The following is an 18,277-nucleotide window of genomic DNA, read 5'->3' on the forward strand; positions in this document are numbered from 1 at the left end:
TGGTCCTGCCAGCAGAAACCCAATTCAATTAAAACAAGATCTTGGCAGACTTTTGATTAATACAAGTTTTAGTGATGTATGTAATCTGCACACACTTCCCACAGCAAAGCAGTACCAGTGGTTTGAGGTCTTTAATAATAATACTAATAATAATGAAAATCCTTGACATACACCATATGCATATGGTCTATCATCCGGTTAGATTTTTCTAAACTAAACCTATAGGAAGGTTTATATAGATTATGGTAAACGAATGTGAAACAGATGAATGGTGTGCAACACGTCCAGACATCAGCATCAAGTTAGTTACAAAATGTAATTGGATACTCTTTCTGGTTAACCAAAACGTCTTACTGGATTTTATAATTTTTTAAAGAACCGCTGGGAACAGTAAGACTTTTGTGAGCGTATGCATTGAAGTTCAGAGCTCACTCTTCATCTTTCAACAATTTTCATTTGCACTCTTCATTTGTTTTATATGGCAAGATGCTCCCAATCCACTGTATAAATACAACTTAATACCATTACATATACACTGCATGTAAAGAAATAGCACGCACACGCACGCACACCATAACAAGAAACAGAGCAAGAAAACAGTAACACCACCATGAGCTTTTATGAGACAGTCAAGTTCATATATTAGAAAGCTATTACAAGCATTTATAGATTTTACTTGGGATCCAATATGAATTATAACATGGTTTCATGTCATCTATCTTCCTTTGCTGAATTAAGTATCTCTCTCTGTGATGTACTAATTTAAGGGAATATGTACGCTGGGAAAATTAATTGAAGGGGATTTGGCAAATATGCTTGGGGCAGCGCAATATGTGCACAATAATTCTACTGCCCCCAAGTGGCCATGCACTCAATGGGTTGCTAGTCAATTTTTACAGATAGAGCTACGCTGATAAGAACACATGTAGATAACTAAATGTTTATGACACAATACAGCACACGCCAAGAAAAAAAAAAAATTGTGCTGCCCCCATGTGGTGATAAATTAAAAGAGCAGGGTTAAGTAGAAACCTCTGCTCGTATTCCAAAGTGTTCCAAAAATGGGTTTAGTTATTTCATTTAAGAAGTATGTAATACAGCAATTAATAGTCTAGTAGTCAAACATTTATACCTGAAGAATGTGTTATTTATCATTGTTTAATGTTCGGATGAATATATATTTGTTCTTTATTAAAGCTGGCATCTATGAACGTTGAGTATTTCCTTGACTGCTCCACAGTGAGACTCACCCTAACTGATTGAGGGCTGAGTGCTGCATGTTGTGCAGTTGCTGCTGCTGCCAGCCAGTGACTGAGCCCAGGTGAAGGGCACTGGCACTGTTGAACCCGGAGAGGGAGGCCAGGTCTGCACTGCTCAAGGAGTATTCTACAAGGGAAAGAAACATCATTGAGGGAAAGCACTCTTTCATGCCTAGTGGTTCAAGCAATGAGAAATATGTAATTACATTTAACTACAACCACGGCTGGCAAAGGCTGGCTCCTAAGGCAGATCTGGGGATCGACGTGGCGGGATAATCCAGTGCACATGGTACCTTGTGCTCTTTTGCTCAGATCGTAACCACTGTACATAAGAGCCAGACACCTGTAGTTACAGGCCTGATGTAGTGACTTCATATGCATTTTTTTTTTTTTAATTTGATACTGACTCTTTTTCCTCTGTGTCTCTTACCCTATTCTGAACCAGCATTAACACTGCTCAGTCCCTGACCATCTTCCGGTGCCTCCTCAAGACACACCTGTTCAGACAGCATCTGTAAACCTCACAACTCTCAACCATGCTGGACTATATGGCACCCACTTGTACCAGTACTTGCATCAGCTCGTACCTGCACTGAACTGCTCCACACACATTCAACTACTGCTCTTACCTATAAATACTTACTGTATCCTGTATTTTTTTTTTTTTTTTTTTTTTTTAATTTAGTCGTCGCCAATTATTTTTACCCCGGTTTTCATCCCAATTTAGCATGCCCAATTATTATCTGTGTCCCCGGCTCACCGCTCGCAACCCCCCCACCGACTCAGGAAACGGAGGCTGAAACACGCGTCCTCCGAAACGTGCTCCTTCCAAGCCGTCATTTTTCGCACTGCAGATCCACAGCAATGCTACCAGACCTATAGTGCCGGAGGACAACACAGATCTGGCGGCTCCGCTGCAGAGCCACAGGCGCCCTATCGGCCACAGGGGTCGCTGATGCGCGGTGAGCCGTGGATTCCCCTGCCGACCTAAGCCCTCCCTACCCGGGCAGCGCTCAGCCAATTGTGCGCCGCCCCCTAGGAACTCTCGGTCACGGTCAGCTGTGACATAGCCTGGATTCGAACCAGCGATCTCCAGGCTATAGGGCACATCCTGCGAGGAGCGCTTTTACTGGATGCGCCACTCGGGAGCCCCAGTACTGTATCCTGTATTTGATTTTACTCTTATAGGTATAGGTGCTCACGTTTTCTTACTAAGTGTTCTTACTGGACTTTACTCCTATAAACAAACAGTTACTATAAGGCTTAACTGCACTTAGTCAAATTCTGTATTACTGTATGCTTTATTTTGCTCTTAATTGAATTGATTTTTATTGTGCTTTCATATCTGCTCTTATCTGTATTATGATATGCTGTAATGTGATACTTTATAATGTGATACTTTTTAACGTCATACTTTGTACTGTGATAACTTGTAACAATTGTAAGTCGCCCTGGATAAGGGCGTCTGCTAAGAAATTAATAATAATAGTAATTATTAAATTCACTAGATTTCTTATACATTATATTAAACAGGGGTACAAAGCATCATCAAATTTCACATTTCAAATGAGATGTTAACTGTAGATAAATCACCTGAGAAACACTGGCTTCCTTAGTTTATTTATTTATTTATTTATTTATTTATTTATTTATTATTAGGAAGAGCAAAAAAAAAAAAAAAAAAGGTTTACTATATATTTGACATTATATTGTAACACTACAATGCATATAAGAAGTTCTAGCTCTGAAATATTGGAATAGAAGCAGCTGACATCCCAAGTCCCATCTGGAAACATGCCTGTAGTCTCTCTTGAGATTTCCTGGTTATAATCATATTTACCCTACACATGTCAATTTGGATTGGACTGAAGAGACCACTAGGCGCAATCCCCCTTTGGCAGTGTGTGGGCTGCACGGGAGATGAAATGAATGCCTTCTCTGCAGAGAGAGCCAGGCAAAACAGCCGCCCGTGCTGAGGGGTGAGGGCAGAGAAAAGACATGCGTCTCCGCTGGACTCTCCAGAACAGAACAACATTTCAACTATATTATGGAAACGATAGTGCTACTCAAGCACCTAGTGTACGAAGCAGATCTCTTTTTCTACTGACATTCAAACTGAAACGTTGTGCTGAGGTTGTCAAGGGTGCAGTCGAGAGGCGCAGAGAAGGCTTTATGAAATAGCACATTTTGCAGCTGTTAGATGTTGGATTAATCACAACTTTATTTAAAATAAGTCCCGTTGGTTATACGTATGAATATTCATTATAAGTTGCATAGGATACCTACCAGTACCATATGTGGTTGAAATGGATGATGGGTATCCACCCATTCCTTGCCCTGACAGAGTAGGGGTTGCTACTGAAACCACAGGAGTTGCCAGTGACTGTGCAGACTGAGAGTTGTTTATTCTCTGATTCTGTATAAAAGAAAAAGACAAAATTGACAGGCATTTGAAAATGATGTAAAAAAAGAGTACAACGCATTTTGCTTTTAGGCACTGAAAGAAATCAACATGATGCAAATCTTTGAAATTAATCATTTAACATGAGGCTCCAATGAACTCTGCCAACCCTATCATTTACAACCCTTCAGGAGACTAGCTGTCGCCATAGTAACCCATTACATCATTGTCTCCAAGGCAACAGGACCAGTAACAAGTAAAACTAGGGCTTTATTGTGGCAGGAAGCAGACTGGAGGAAGAGGACTGATGAAATATGTATTTTGTGCCATTGTTTTTTTTTTGTTTGTTTCTTTTTTTTTTATTCAAATGCAAAAAGTGTATTGTGTATGTAATTACTGAATGTCTGGATAAGAAAGAAAAGAAAGAAAAAAACACATTTAGATTGAAAGAATTGACTTTGAATGATCAGTAGGTGGTGCCCTAACCACTCTCTGCTTTCATTTCAGTTACTATTCCACATGAGGTCATTAGAATCATATATGGATCTTGTTATAAAAGTCCAGTGCAGTATTAGGATGGTATTAGTTAGTGTTAGTAAGTTATACAGGAAAGGCGATGTTGCAGGTTTTTTTTAGGTAAGCAGTGCTCCCACTTACCAATAGCAGGTCAACATCCTCAGACTGACAGCATAGAAAAGGAGCAACGATCAAAAATGAGTTATGTTAGTTAATAAGGGGAAATGCTTGCTTTGATTTTAGGCAAGACAGTACTATGCAGTACTGGTTAATAGAATCTGCTTGGGCTTATTCACACAGATATGTAAGCACATGTTATTGAATATGCCAGTTTAAAAAAAATATAATGCATGAATCACAAAGAATTACCATGAACATAGTCCAGCTTGTTTTCTGTTATGAGTTTAAACAAAGTAACAGCCACATCTTCGGATACATGGATTATTATTACAGTGATCACTTATTCAGGTCTGTCAAGCAAACCTAGTTTAGCCTTAGGATAGCGCCTCAGTGCAGTAGTTATTGCTTTGGAATGCCCATGTCTTGATATAATTAAATGTATTGCGAGAACATAATTTCAATATATTTGTAAATTGTCTCCCAAGAGATCTTAATTGGACCTATCTGTATATAGAACACAACAGTGGTTGTGCTAAGTTGTATATGCCATAACTTTAAAATATTTTAAAGTTCAGGAATGTTTATATGTACACTTTATATATTGTTTTACTGCAATTCTACATAAAAGGGGAACATCTGACATACTAGCATGGAATAAAAAGCAAATGGTCATAACCTGTGTTCTAGGTCAGTACTTTGGGTTGCAGAAAGAGTCTTTCTCTCCTACTCAGTTACATGCATTTTAAAGTTCCAAAATGAAATAAAAATAAAACATCTGAACATTGTATGCAATAACCAGATATAGAAAATGAATTAAATGGAAAAGAAAATGTAGTGATGTGCTACAGAATAACTACCAATCACATTCTGTCCTCTGGGTTAATGCAAACAGACTAGAGCAATGCAGGTTCTTACAATGGATGGCATGGTGTTCTTGGAGCCTGGCGGGATGAGGACGCGCAGGTCTGGCTTGCGGTTGTTCATCCCCAGGTTCATGGGTGGTGGTGACTTTGCTTGCATGTTCTTGTTCATGCTTCCAGGTGAGACCAGCAAACCTGGTGAATTACGGTGATTTCCATATCCATTTCCTGTTTTGAAGAAGGAAAAAAAAGATAGTGTTACTATCACGTGAATACTGAGCTACAGTAACCTTCTTTTTTATTCCACGCACACTAAAATCCCAGTGGAGCACAGAAATTGTATATGATCAATAACTATTAAGCGCACATTAAAATGTTGCATTTAGAAATACTCAAATCAAATGAAGATGTTCAATGCCAATTTTTGACTAGATATTGTTTTCAATGTTGAAATGAGTTTTGATTCATGAGAGTAGGTGTTAAAACTTCATGCCATGGCGCATCCAGTAAAGGCACTCCGCGTGGAGTGCAGGATGCGCCCTATAGCCTGGAGATCGCAGGTTCGAATCCAGGCTATGTCATTGTCGACCGTGACTGGGAGTTCCCAGGGGGTGGCGCACAACTGGCCGAGAGCCGCTCAGTTAGGGAGGGCTTAGGTCGCCAGGGCAATCCACGGTTCACTGCGCACCAGTGACTCCTGTGGCTGATAGGGCGCCTGCGGGTCTGCAGTGGAGCCATTCAGATCTGTGTTGTCCTCCAGCACTATAGGTCTGATGGCTTCACTGTGGATCCACAGTGCGAAAAAAGACGGCTTGGCAGGGGCACATTTCGGAGGATGCGTGTGTCAGCCGCCGTTTCCCGAGTCGCCGGGGGGCTGCAGCAGTGAACCGGGATTAATAATAACACAATTGGCAATTCTACATTGGGGAGAAAAATGGGGTAAAAATCACTGGCAACGACTAAATTAAAAAAAAAAAAAAATTGGACTCAGCTCTCGTCAAGATAAGCACCAGCTGAGACATAGCTTCTTTTACTGTAAACTAATGTGATCCATCTGCGTTTCCTTCCATATGATGATGTAGATATCCTTCTGCTTGGTGTTGATGGCTGAAGTGTAATGCTGGCTCCAGGGATCAGCCTATTTTGCCTCCCTGGCACATCAGCACACACAACGGCTGCAATGCTGGCTCTGCGCACTATTGCAAGCTTATCATTTATGAACTTTTGTAATAGATTGAGTGCCTCCTTCTGACTTTGTTCTGCTCTCCTCCATTCCTTCCTCAGCTGCCTCCTTTCTCTAACTAAGCGCTCAATCTCCTGCTGCCGTCTAGACTTTCCAGGAATAGTTTGTACTTTTTCCTTCCTTTTTTCAACTCTAAACCTCTCGCTTCCATATGCGTAGATGGTATCCCTAAATGCATCCAGCTTCGTTTTGACTGTTCCACCTAACCTTTCCAACTCAAAACAGAGATCCGTGTTTACTGTGTCCCACACTGTTTTCTCAGAAGCTCTTGGCCGTTTAACTCCAGGTTCTTTTCTCTCTTATGCTGGTTCCTCTGACCGGGTTCACAAGGATCATTAGGTTCATCACTAATTGTATCAATGCAAGTCCTCCTCACATCTATGACAGGGGTGCAAATATCCTGTGAACTATGGTTTGCTTCATGTCGATGGATTTCATTCGACTGACTTGACTGACTTCGTAAGTACTGATCAATGTGAGGCCCTTGTCCCTTCTCCCTCAAGCATTTCATTCTCCCTTGATGAATCTTCAAACCCCTAACCGTTGTCACTTTGCTCCAGCCACAGCAAAATGCAGTTTACAACTCTCAAAATAATGACACTTATTTAATTGTGAGAGATAGATAGTATAGCATTGTCCTATATTTTATTATACTTAAAAACTGTACTATATAACACACAGAATATAGTGTCACCATTTAAGGGAGCATTTCTGTTACAGCTCATGCAAGCATTTGAGAAAATTGCATTCAGCATAAATGTACAAAGCTAGTTAAAAGGTCACACTTCAGTACTCAAACCAGATCTACAAAGCACTGTGGTCTAGCTTGGTTGGAATAGAAAATCCACATCAATAGAAGAACTGTACAGAAAAAAGCTATCTGGCCACGTTTGACAGGCATCTTTTCAGCCAAAAGGAAGTACTGCTAGTCCTGTAAATGTGCTGTGGTATGATATCGCAAGTGTCACCAATGTGTGCATTTTCAGCTATATATCGCAGTCTATCAGCTATCTTTAGAAAAGTCAAATTAGCATTGAAGCCCAGCAAAGAGTCACACTTGTTTGCACTGTGGTTTGCTGGGCCGGAGCAGGTGCTCAGTGATAAGAAAGACACTGAAATTCTATCATTTCCCATAAAGTACAGTACAAATTTGAAATGACTTAAACCTGCATCGGCCACTGAGATGAGCCACGCTGTTTCCAGAAGACTCCTGGGTCTGTACGTTTTTATATTTACTTTTCCTATATATTCCAATAGGCTGCATGCACATTATGAAACAGACATTGTTGCATTTATTCCGTGTTGATATTACAGTACACAGCTCTGATCAAATGGAACAGCTTCAAAGAGTGCCACTCAGAAGCACTGCAGTTCAGAATTTGGGATTCTGAACCAACAATTGAGAAACCCATCATTTTGAAATCAATGATAAACATCTGCATGTGGTTCACTGTCAAGGAGTGCTTCCATTTAAACCAAAGGAAGAACCGCATTGTTCATACCAAGAGTATTGCTGGCCAGTTTGAGGACTCAAGTGGCCCCCTGCCTCCCCCAGATCAATCCTCTCAATTACTTTATCTCTAGTGAAAACGGAGGTGCAGAGTTTCTCTAAACCATCTTAATACACAGATCCAATCTCTTCTCCTACTCTAATTTCATCTTAAGCCGTGTCTGGCATCTGGGTTTTGCTATATTTCTTTTTTATAAAAGGGACGGAATGCGAAGTGCTAGAATTCATTTCCCACTTAAAAGAGGGAAAGAAAATTATATGTTAGATGTAAATGAATTTCCTAATCATATATTCCCAGAAAATGAAATGCAGATGTTCTTCATAGCAACTGAGCCTTCCATTTTCGTTTAATTTGAAGGCACGGTTTTGTTTTCAAATGAAAGTCTCGAAAGTGCAATTTGTAAAAAAAAAATGGAAATATGGCATTGCCAGCAGCAAATTAAATAAGAGAAGCACCGTAATTGCAAAAGAGAGAGAGAAAAATAAGCATGGCTTGTTTGTTAAAGGACATTGGCAGTGCCAGCTAAAGTGCTTGCAGCTCATAAGCTCTGCTACAAATGGAGTGTACTTGTGCAATAAAAAATAAATTAAAAAAAACACCTTAATTAGTGGCTATTCGCCACTAATTAAACAAACACTTATTTTGATTATTCTATGAAAAAGAAAATATGTGACCTGCAAAGTCTCTTCAAAGCCCCATACAGTTCTAGTCCCTGTGCCAACTCAAGTATTTTTCACCTTTTGAACACCACATGCTTCTATTTGTCTATGGCGTATTGGCTGTGGTTTTTGTAGAAAAGGCTCCATTTTAAAAACAGACATATTAAACTAAATACATGTCAGGCTTAAATCAAACCATCTATCTGATGGCAGAGGGTAACTCTTTCTGTTTGTTTAGTATGAACAGTAATAGTCTAGTGCAGTGTCCTCTTTGAGCATCCTCAGTTTATTTTATTGATGTTATTTCTTTTTTTCCATTGATTTGGGAAGTGATTTTTTTTGTCTCACCTTGCGTTACGGAGGGTTTCTAAGAGAAGCCTTTCAGGTTTTGCTTACTTTTGCCACAATATTATTTCAAACTAATCACTGTAACCATGGACACTCCTTCAAGTTTCCTTTTTTTTTATAGGAACCTTAATCTGTTGTTGCGTAAACTAATTTAATTCATATACTTTAAAGAAGTACAAGAAACAGGCCCACATCTAGGAAAAATTGTCAATGTGGATTGATTGCATTTTTGAGCTGTCCCTCTTAAGCCATATTCCCACAGAAGATGCAGGGTCCCTGCCTGCACTGATGACGCACTTCCTTTTCTAAATTCACCTTCTACACACAACAATATTGCCAGTTCAGTGTCGACAATTTGGCGGCTTACCCCCATTTACACATAAGGCGGATATTCTCACGTTAACATCATTTGCTAGTGTTCAGTACCATGATAAAAACAATGATGCCTTTGGTACCTGTCATGGTATGCGTGATATTTTTCACCATACTTTCTGAATATCACAATAGACTAATGAAAAGATTGGGTAATTGGGCTTCTTTTTCAGCCCAATTACTTCCTAGGTCACTTGCCATTTGGTTGGATTTATTTCTTCACTCAACATGTGGTGGAACAGGAAATTGAGTTTACTTGGGGAAAAAAATCCACCTTGAACGCAAAATGCGGTGGCTGTGACGGCATTGCAGTTTACATTGAAAGTAATGCGTTTCAGTACCTGCACTGCGCTGCCACTGAACCACCTCGAGAGATGGTTCAGGGGTGGAATAAAGCGTGGCTGCATTTACCGGCATTTCCCATTTACACTTAAAGTGCTAACGCATCAGTGCCACCACAGACACGGCAAATTGCTTCAGTGTAAAACATGCCTTTAGACTATACAAATCTAAAGAAATCAGCACGTAACACCATAACTAACGTTAACAGTAAAAGTGATTTACTGGGATGTTTTTATATCATATAATATTTCCTGGGAACATTTTTATATCTGTACAAAAAACAGATTTTCCAGTTTTCTTGGTAATTATCGGGTGAAAAGAAGCTTCTATTTGCTGCGAATACTAGCATCTGTGTAATGCTGGTGAACAAATGGCTTTGTACTGTATTGCACTAAAAGTAATTCATTATTAATATAAATGTATCTACCGAATGTAAAGTCATGGATTTTTCAGGTACAAGTCAGTATTTTCACATGATTGACTGGGTCAAATTCCAGTGAAATCGCTAAAAACCTACCTACAGCTTTTGTGAAACCTGGAATTTGTTGCACAGAGGCAGTGTTTTTTTTCTTTTTCTTTTTAAATACATTTACAGTTGTATGTAGTCAAAGGTACGTTTCCATGCCCACCACAAGTCTTGAAGCACACTCTAGCTCAGTATGCTAAAGACATTTTCTCTTCACAGAAAAATAATATTCCATTGATCAGCAAAAACAGACAGTTCTATTTTTTATATTAAACTTCGCAACAACTATTGTCTCTCACTCATATCATATATTATTTACAGTATACAGCCCTTTGCAAAACACTATTTGAAAAACTAAAGAAAATAGACCCTGCATATTTTAGAACATTCACAAACGCATACATGCATGTGCTGAATAGTTGTGCTTGTTTTATTACACTGTATTCACGTAAAGACACTTCTTTTTTAAGGTTTTCTTTGTAGACTTGCAAGATGTGGTTTGTACATGTCTATAGTGCTGTACAAATGTATGTAAGAACCGTTACTTTCATCTGTAAAATGAACATATATTTCCATCATCAATTTGCAAACAGGTTTAAAAACAGCTATATTTTTTTATACTTTACCACAAAAACACTGCATACCTATCATTTAAGTTACATAACACACATTGATATGAATCTACAACAATGATCACTAATAATATTGCCTCGTGACCGCAAACAGCATAATGTAACAGAAAATCAGCAAAACACATCTCAAGTTAGACTTTTGAGCTTCCTGTGTCGCTGTCTGTATTTTTGTGAATAATTACACATGGTTTATACTGCACAGGTTAGTTGACCAGCTGTATTATACCCTTAACTTTACAGGAATAAAAAAGACTGCAGATTTTCATCTGTGAAACAGCCCTTTAGTTTGTCACAGAGCAAAGCTTTTATAGTACCAGTATTTGTAAAAGAAAATGAACTATGCTCATATCTACAGCTCTCTCTGACAGTAATATATGCACATGTACTGTAATGTGACAAAAAAGAACACTATAACCAGAATGTACAAGGAATCCATTTCTTTCAAGGGACTTCATAATAGGGCACTGTTCTTTTTGCTTTGGTTACTAACAAACAATTATTATAAACAACATTTTATGTATTCAGATTATTACGTGTGGAGTTCAAATGACGTATTTGCTACAAAAAAGGAGAGAAAAGGCTTATTATGAAGGCGCAGAACCTGGCTGTTGTTCTCAGGAAAGGCTCTTTCTCTGCCACATAATCATTATTAGGTGATTATAGCAATTTATACCCAATCATCAGAGCAAGTCACTAGGCTGCCACGAGAGAAGTTGTGCAACAAAATTAGCACAGCACCCACCCTGTGCAGGTTTATTTTGCTAGCAGATGCATTAAAATACATCATTTTGTATTTTATTCCGACACAGGGAAAAAAAGAATGAATAAAAAAGTCATTTAAAATAAGCTAAAAATGCCCTGGAAAAGAACTCTGGGTACTTATTGTCACTGTCTTTGTGTGACGCACAGAAAAAAAACAGAAATCTTTCTTTGGAAATGTAGTTTGTTTGTTGTCCTTTGTAAACAAGTTGTCCTCCCAAACCCTGTTGGCAGTTTCCAGGTATTATGTAATATATTCTGACCTGCTGCTGAAAATGAAATGATTGTATTGGAGAAGCCCCAACATCTAACCATAGTGTACCTGGAAAATCAACACTGAAAATAGAACAGGTTTTTTTGTTGGTTTAAACCATTTCAGCATACATATGACTATAGTTTGCTAAGTTTTATTTAAGTCTTGGGTCCCTGCCTGAGGTAAACATGTGGGTGACATTTAAGGCTATTACTCAGCGTAACAAACTAACAAAATAAGCTCATAGGTCCTAGTTTAAAACAAATATGTGCCAGCCTAATCTGAATGCCATTAAATCACAACTAATTATACAAGAGTCTTAATAACTAGCATTGTACCAGCGCAACCGCTTGCAATATTAAACATGACGATGCCTCATACAGTAGATCAAACAAACATGATCTTTTCAGGCTCATTATACTGCCACTTTATCTGTCTGAGTGTTCTGGATGTTTGAAACCAAAATAAACATGCATTGAGTACGAGTCTAATTCATAGTCTAAAAACCAATGCATGAAGACAGAAATAAAAAATAGCGATGCACCAGCACTATTCAAATCTAGCCATCCAGAATCTTGTGTATGTTGCTGACCAGACGTCTATCTTTAGCACTAACACCACATAAGCAAGTGGTTTAGGTGAAAAAAATGGTCAACAGAAACGGGTATAAAATTGTATAATATAACGTCTTTATAGTTTCACGGCAGCAACATAGATTTGCTTAGATTTTTTTAAATTCAGAGCCACGTGAATATGTATCAGGCAAACATCAATATAAAAATAACTTTCAAACCTCTTTTTTACTTTTGTCTCTTTACAATAAACATTCCAGCATATGGAACGTATTTAGCATTGTCTATGTGTCTTGTTAATAATTAACACTTTTTTTTTGTTGAATGCTGACAATACACCTCTTTCTCTCTCTCTCTTTCTCTCTCTCTCTAGCAGATGCTTGATTCAAATTAAACATGGTTCCAAAGATTCTTCAAAGCACTCATAACCCCTTATTTGCTAACCATTCACACTGTTACTTCATGGTACTTCAAAGTTCCACATGACTTATCGCCATATTTTCCATGTTGTCTTGATAAAAACATAGGGTCTTCTGTTCCTCCAAAAAAGGAAGAACAAAGGGTACAGTTAATGGAGATTCCTCAGCATTTTACAGACGGAATGCTTGGTAAAAAATGCTACTGTTGTCTGGACAGTGACACATGGCCAGACAGTTAAACCTCTTCCTGACCTTTCCCTTCTTCATTCTGACTGCAACACATCTCTCCCAGCTATGCACGCAAGTCAAGATGAATAGCAAGCTGTGCAACCATTTTACACAATTTGCAGCCCACAGTTTAAATGAAAAAAAAAAAAAATTCCACTGTCTTCTTTTACCAGCGAAAGATTTCTTACAGTTGCAAAAGAGTTCATTTTACAGTCACACGTCTTTAAATTGCATTCACATTTAGGAATGTGGTTTTACTCTAAAGCTCCGATTAAATACACACTTTGTATATATGCTGTAGGATTTTTAATTTTTAATTTTATTTTTGTGTTCCATCTTCAGAGTGGATAAAGTTGCTTACCAGCACTGATGCCTCCACCAGTTGTGAGCTCCGCACCCAACATGCCACCTGTGATTAAAAGAATGAAGATGATTAGGATTATTATTATTATTATTATTATTACACTTTTCACATCATTCATGACATTACGACAGGCCTAACCATGTTCTTTCAACAAGTTATTCCTCTCGCCTAATGACATGCTTGTGCTTGAGACAGAAAGAATGATATTTTTGTTTTCCCATTTCCACTGATCGTATATTCTAGAAATGGGCTTTCTGAGCTCAGGACACTGTCCAAGATAAATGATATATTTTTTAAAGTTAGAGTCTGTGTGGTTTAGGTATCACGTACTTTGCCAAAACTCATATTTTGTTTTGCTCCCGTAATCTGCAGCAAATTGCACCAGGAAGCCAATGATAATCATACTGCTCATGGTTTGGGCGTAAGGCAAACTACCAGGAGAGAAAATTAGGTTTTTCAACAATAAAAACAAACTGACTGGAAGATTAAACTGCCTGCAGATTTCACATTAGAGATTCAATAAATAAAGTGAAATATAACAAGTTAATGTTTTAAATGTTCTTTCAATACAATCCCAAACCTCAAAACAGGAAGTTTAAAAAAAAGCAGGGTATTTGTTTTAAATGAATACAGATGTGTTCGTAAAATATGACACCAAAACAATCCCTCTGGTGGTAAAGAAGGCTTTTCCTTTTTTCTTTTCTTTTTTTTTTTTGCCAAACTTTTACAGGACAGCTTGTCCTGCAGGATAGGATGCTGTTTGTAAAAGGGTACCTGACATGCTGAAACCGTGGATGCAGCTATGAATATGAACCTCTTTATAAAAACAGGGAACCTTAAAGTGCTTCAGTTTGACTGTCTACGCTTCTGCAAAAGGTCCATAACAACATGCATTTCTACTACAGGTAGCAGCACCCGGGGAACTTCAACAGGACTTACAATCTTATGATAAGGTTTCAATTAGCCAAACTATACCCCTGTTGTTGCACTCAGTAACTGGCTTAGTTGGGTTCATATAACTTACAGCCCCACCACCCTTTTTGTTTCAGATCGGTTGATATACTGGGGATAGCCGTGGGAAGCATTCGTTTAAACACTAACGAACCCTAAAATGTTAGGGCTGCTTTGAAACTCAGTGTAAACCCGACCTGTGTTACCTGCACTAGGTGGCCGATGCGTCACACCTGGAGACATGCTGTTCCTCTGCAGGGACGGGTGAGCCAGTGGCAGGAGGTTGTGGTTGCCCAGCGAGCTGCCTGGGTGGCTGTATATCAGGTTGTTAGGGTTGCTCACCGGGATAGAAACTGGCATCTCATAGTTAGGTTGAACTGCCTACATGGTAAAAAAAAAAAGAGGGACAAATAGAACAGAATAATAGGAGCACACAATTATAAAAAACAAACAATGTCGGGACAATGGAAAGGTGTCTGCATGTGTTTTAAAACTGATGTGTAAGAAATGACAATCCAATAAAGTACTATCTACTACCGAACAAATGCAATCACAAGGTGAACAAAATCTCAGGGTTTTAGTCCCTGCTGAGGCTGCCCTAGTTTCCCATTCTAAGTTATTGCTTCAGCTGTGTGTTGGAAGTCCTTGCTTAGGGCGGATCTCCGGCACTTTGAAGAGTGGCCTGCATACAGATCATTTCACCATCACCAAAGAAATAGGAATATCATGCAAAATCATTAAAGACTTCTAGACAGGAATATCATAGGGGACATGCTTAGGCAGGCTGTAGCCTCCCAAAGCCACCTCCCTCTCAGCTCCTTTTTTAGATCAAACTGATGCCTCTTTGCCTTTTCTCACCTTCACTATCTTGAGATTCCTTTAAACCTGAAACAAGACGTATGGTTTCCTTTTCATTACTCTAGCTACCTCAGCGAGCCTCTTCCTAACTAAGCGATTGTTACGTATGTTTGTTTTAATGCATCTTACTATAGATCCAGCTGTTGCGCAAATGAAATGGCAGCATCTCAATAGGGCTAACAGGATTGAGTGAATGCCAGGTTACACAATGTAGGTGCTAGGATTGAGCATCACGACAAAGTTTCATGCTCACTGGTGGCCGGTGTAACCTAATGGGCAATTTGGAAGTTGTCCATGCACTACATTATCTTAGGGAAGTACAAATAGCTTTATAATTGCTGCCATGTGTGCCAGGACCACATAAATGCCCATCTATAAGAACATCAAGTGGAGATCTGATCCTACCCCCTGATTTAATATGGGGATATAGGCAGTTCTATCCGTTGGCTGTTGTTTTTGAGGGGATCAGCAGTGAGAATCTCAACACTGGTGGCTTAATGTTCACCCCCTGCTTTTTCCTTAACCCTTTCATTAGTGAATGAACAGGCCTTCCTTTTTGCACATCTTCCATTTCTGGTGTTTGCGCAATGTCCCTGCCTGCCTGCCTGCCCGCCTGCCCGCCCGTCTGTCTGCCTGCTACCCCTCGTTTAGTGGTCAAGTGGGCGAGCTGATCTGAGTGGAATACACCGCGCCTTGCATGCGTGGGCTTTCAGTAGGCTGTCATTTCAATGGTGCCATCCTTCCTGTGCAGAATGATCATCTCCAGCTTTAAATCTGGATGCCCTGAACTTCATAACCACAGTGACCACATTCAGAACTGCCACCAGCTCAGTACATGCAGTCAGTTAGGTTTTTTTCTTCCTTTTTTGCTATTGCTTTGTAGGCTTAATATCAGTATATAGCTTCCCTTTTTTTTCCTTACCCCTAACAAGACGGATGGCTATTTAATCCCCTTTAGAAAAACACTATGACACATTAGTCATTGCAATTACGTTTTTGATAAAGATTAATATAAATTGATAATACTAGTAAGTAACTACACCTAAGTTACACTTCTTTTTGAGATCACAAGGGCACAATTCAGCTATTTAGATCATTAAAATAGATGTACAAATACATAATACTTAAATGGAATGGGAGGGTATGGAAATGTTTAAAAGCATAACCTGCAATGCCCTTTTTGACAGCGAAACAAGAAACTTATTATATTTCAATATACACGTCTGGCCCCTAATTCTTCCCCAAAGCTCTAATTTAGCTTGCATTTCACATTCGTTTGATTCACTCTGCCAAAAAGGAACAATTGTACAATATGTGTTTGGTATTTCAGCAGGTTCACAAGTTATACGCAAATGAAAAGCACATGCAGAAGTCATTTCTCTCATGTTCCTGGCAAGGTATTATTGTTAGACATTGAAGTTGTCATGAAAGTAGCTTGGTGTTTAAAGCACAAAGATGTTCAGAACAAGGGGAAAAGCGACTCTACAGTGGGGTGGGGGAATCATATGTAATCAAGCCATGCATGCAAACATGGCCCTCATGCAACACTCACAGCTAGCTTTAACCCTTAAAGTGTAGGTACATTACTGGTTAATCAACCAATACACACAACTCAAGATATTATATACATATCTATATATATTAAAAGTATGTTTCAATGTGTTATTGCTTTACTTAGAAAAACTGTTAATGCATGACTATATATGTGTACTTTAGTGGCTACTTTATAGAAAAAGTATAATCATTGCGGTTCATACGGCCGACAAAAACCCTTTATATTGATAATATCAGAATGTTTATCACAGATTTCGTATGTGATAACATTTTCTGTAAAGCTAGCATTTTATACATGTGAATGTATAAATATGAAAACGATAAAGATTCAAACGAATTGCATTTTGTTTCTTCTTCCAGTGTTTTTGACGGAACTCACACTAGCAGGGTTAAAATGTAAAAGGTTACTGCAGCCGTTAGCAGCAGTCCAGCTGTCCTGTTTTTTGATCTGGTACTTACAGGTATTTTTTGATTCTTGATCATATTATCAAACTCTTCATTAATTTGTTTGTATTTTTCTTCGGTGCGTGGGGTGAGAGTGTAAGAGGAGTCGAGACCGGGGCTTTCACAGCCTTTGTTTTCCTTCTTGTTCAATGTCTGCCAGGTTCAGAGGAATACCGGAAAATAGAACAAATAAATAAGGAGGAAATGAGGCTCAGGGGTACTTACACATAATCTCTGTCTGCTGATCATTAGATCAATATCTTCATTAATTTTCCTGTACTTGTCATCAGACTCAGGGCTGTGACCTACTGAATCGTCTGCATCTGGGTCTGGGCTGTCACAGCCATTTAGTCCTTTTTTTCTCAACGTCTGAAACAAATAATTTGGAAAGTTCAAGCCTCTGCACAAGACTTCCGAGGGGTCAGAGACACTGGGAGCTAAACAGAAAGGGCGCCAGATAAAGAGATGAATAAATAAATAAATAAATCAATCAATAAATAAAGCAGAAAGTGCTTTCAATGGAGTGCCAGCCTTTTTCAAACTGAAGAATCAAGAGCATTTGTAGTAAACTGTAAAAAAGAAGACATGGGTTATAGAAAATGAGTACAATTCATTATTTAAAATGACAAACAGTTATAAATTAAATAATTCCATAAAGCAAGCACAGTATTTGCCATGAGGCCTATTCAACACCCACACCAACTTCCTTATGTTACCACCTGATGGCCACATTCTAACAGAAATAACCTCCCTACGGATATCACAGCAAGCATGCAGCCTCTTCCCAAAGAGGGCTGTGTATTGCATTCTACCTTTCGATTCATAAACTCATAAACAGAAAACTGGATGGAGCATATATAATGCTTACAGTATCCCTATGTAATCAATACTCCTATCTGTAAAAAAGGTCCAGATTAATGGTTATGATCTGTTACTACATTATTATTGCTCGAATGAACCCAGCAAGTTAGATGTTTCACCCAAGCCTTCATATATTTATCTTGTTTATAAAAGTCCATTAGCATAAGAGAATATTATCATGAACATTGATAACTGTATACTCATGAAGAGGGATGCTTTTATGGGAGTGCTTGCTTCAGATTGTACAGTAGTAATTAGATTTACTTCAGAGACGCCAACTACATA

The 18,277-nt window shown here is 38.7% G+C and overlaps 1 protein-coding gene across 15 annotated transcripts in view; it reads right to left on the reverse strand.

The window, feature by feature from the left end:
* LOC117404115 (myocyte-specific enhancer factor 2C) overlaps positions 1-18,277 on the reverse strand; it is an 83,575-nt gene that overhangs the window by 4,772 nt on the left and 60,526 nt on the right. For 8 of the 15 annotated variants that reach the window (XM_058987215.1, XM_058987166.1, XM_058987190.1 and 5 more), the window contains 7 exons: positions 17,357-17,500; positions 14,482-14,656; positions 13,322-13,369; positions 5,212-5,384; positions 4,318-4,341; positions 3,546-3,675; positions 1,251-1,386 (listed from right to left, as the gene is read on the reverse strand). In XM_058987215.1, coding sequence (XP_058843198.1) covers positions 1,251-1,386; positions 3,546-3,675; positions 4,318-4,341; positions 5,212-5,384; positions 13,322-13,369; positions 14,482-14,656; positions 17,357-17,500 — 830 coding nt within the window. Of the gene's footprint in view, positions 1-1,250; positions 1,387-3,545; positions 3,676-4,317; positions 4,342-5,211; positions 5,385-13,321; positions 13,370-14,481; positions 14,657-17,146; positions 17,285-17,356; positions 17,501-18,277 lie in introns of all 15 variants that reach the window. The other 7 variants (XM_058987194.1, XM_058987232.1, XM_058987240.1 and 4 more) reach the window with 4 other exon arrangements.

The sequence above is a fragment of the Acipenser ruthenus genome, chromosome 2 (assembly GCF_902713425.1).
Source record: "Acipenser ruthenus chromosome 2, fAciRut3.2 maternal haplotype, whole genome shotgun sequence".
Lineage (NCBI taxonomy): Eukaryota > Metazoa > Chordata > Actinopteri > Acipenseriformes > Acipenseridae > Acipenser > Acipenser ruthenus.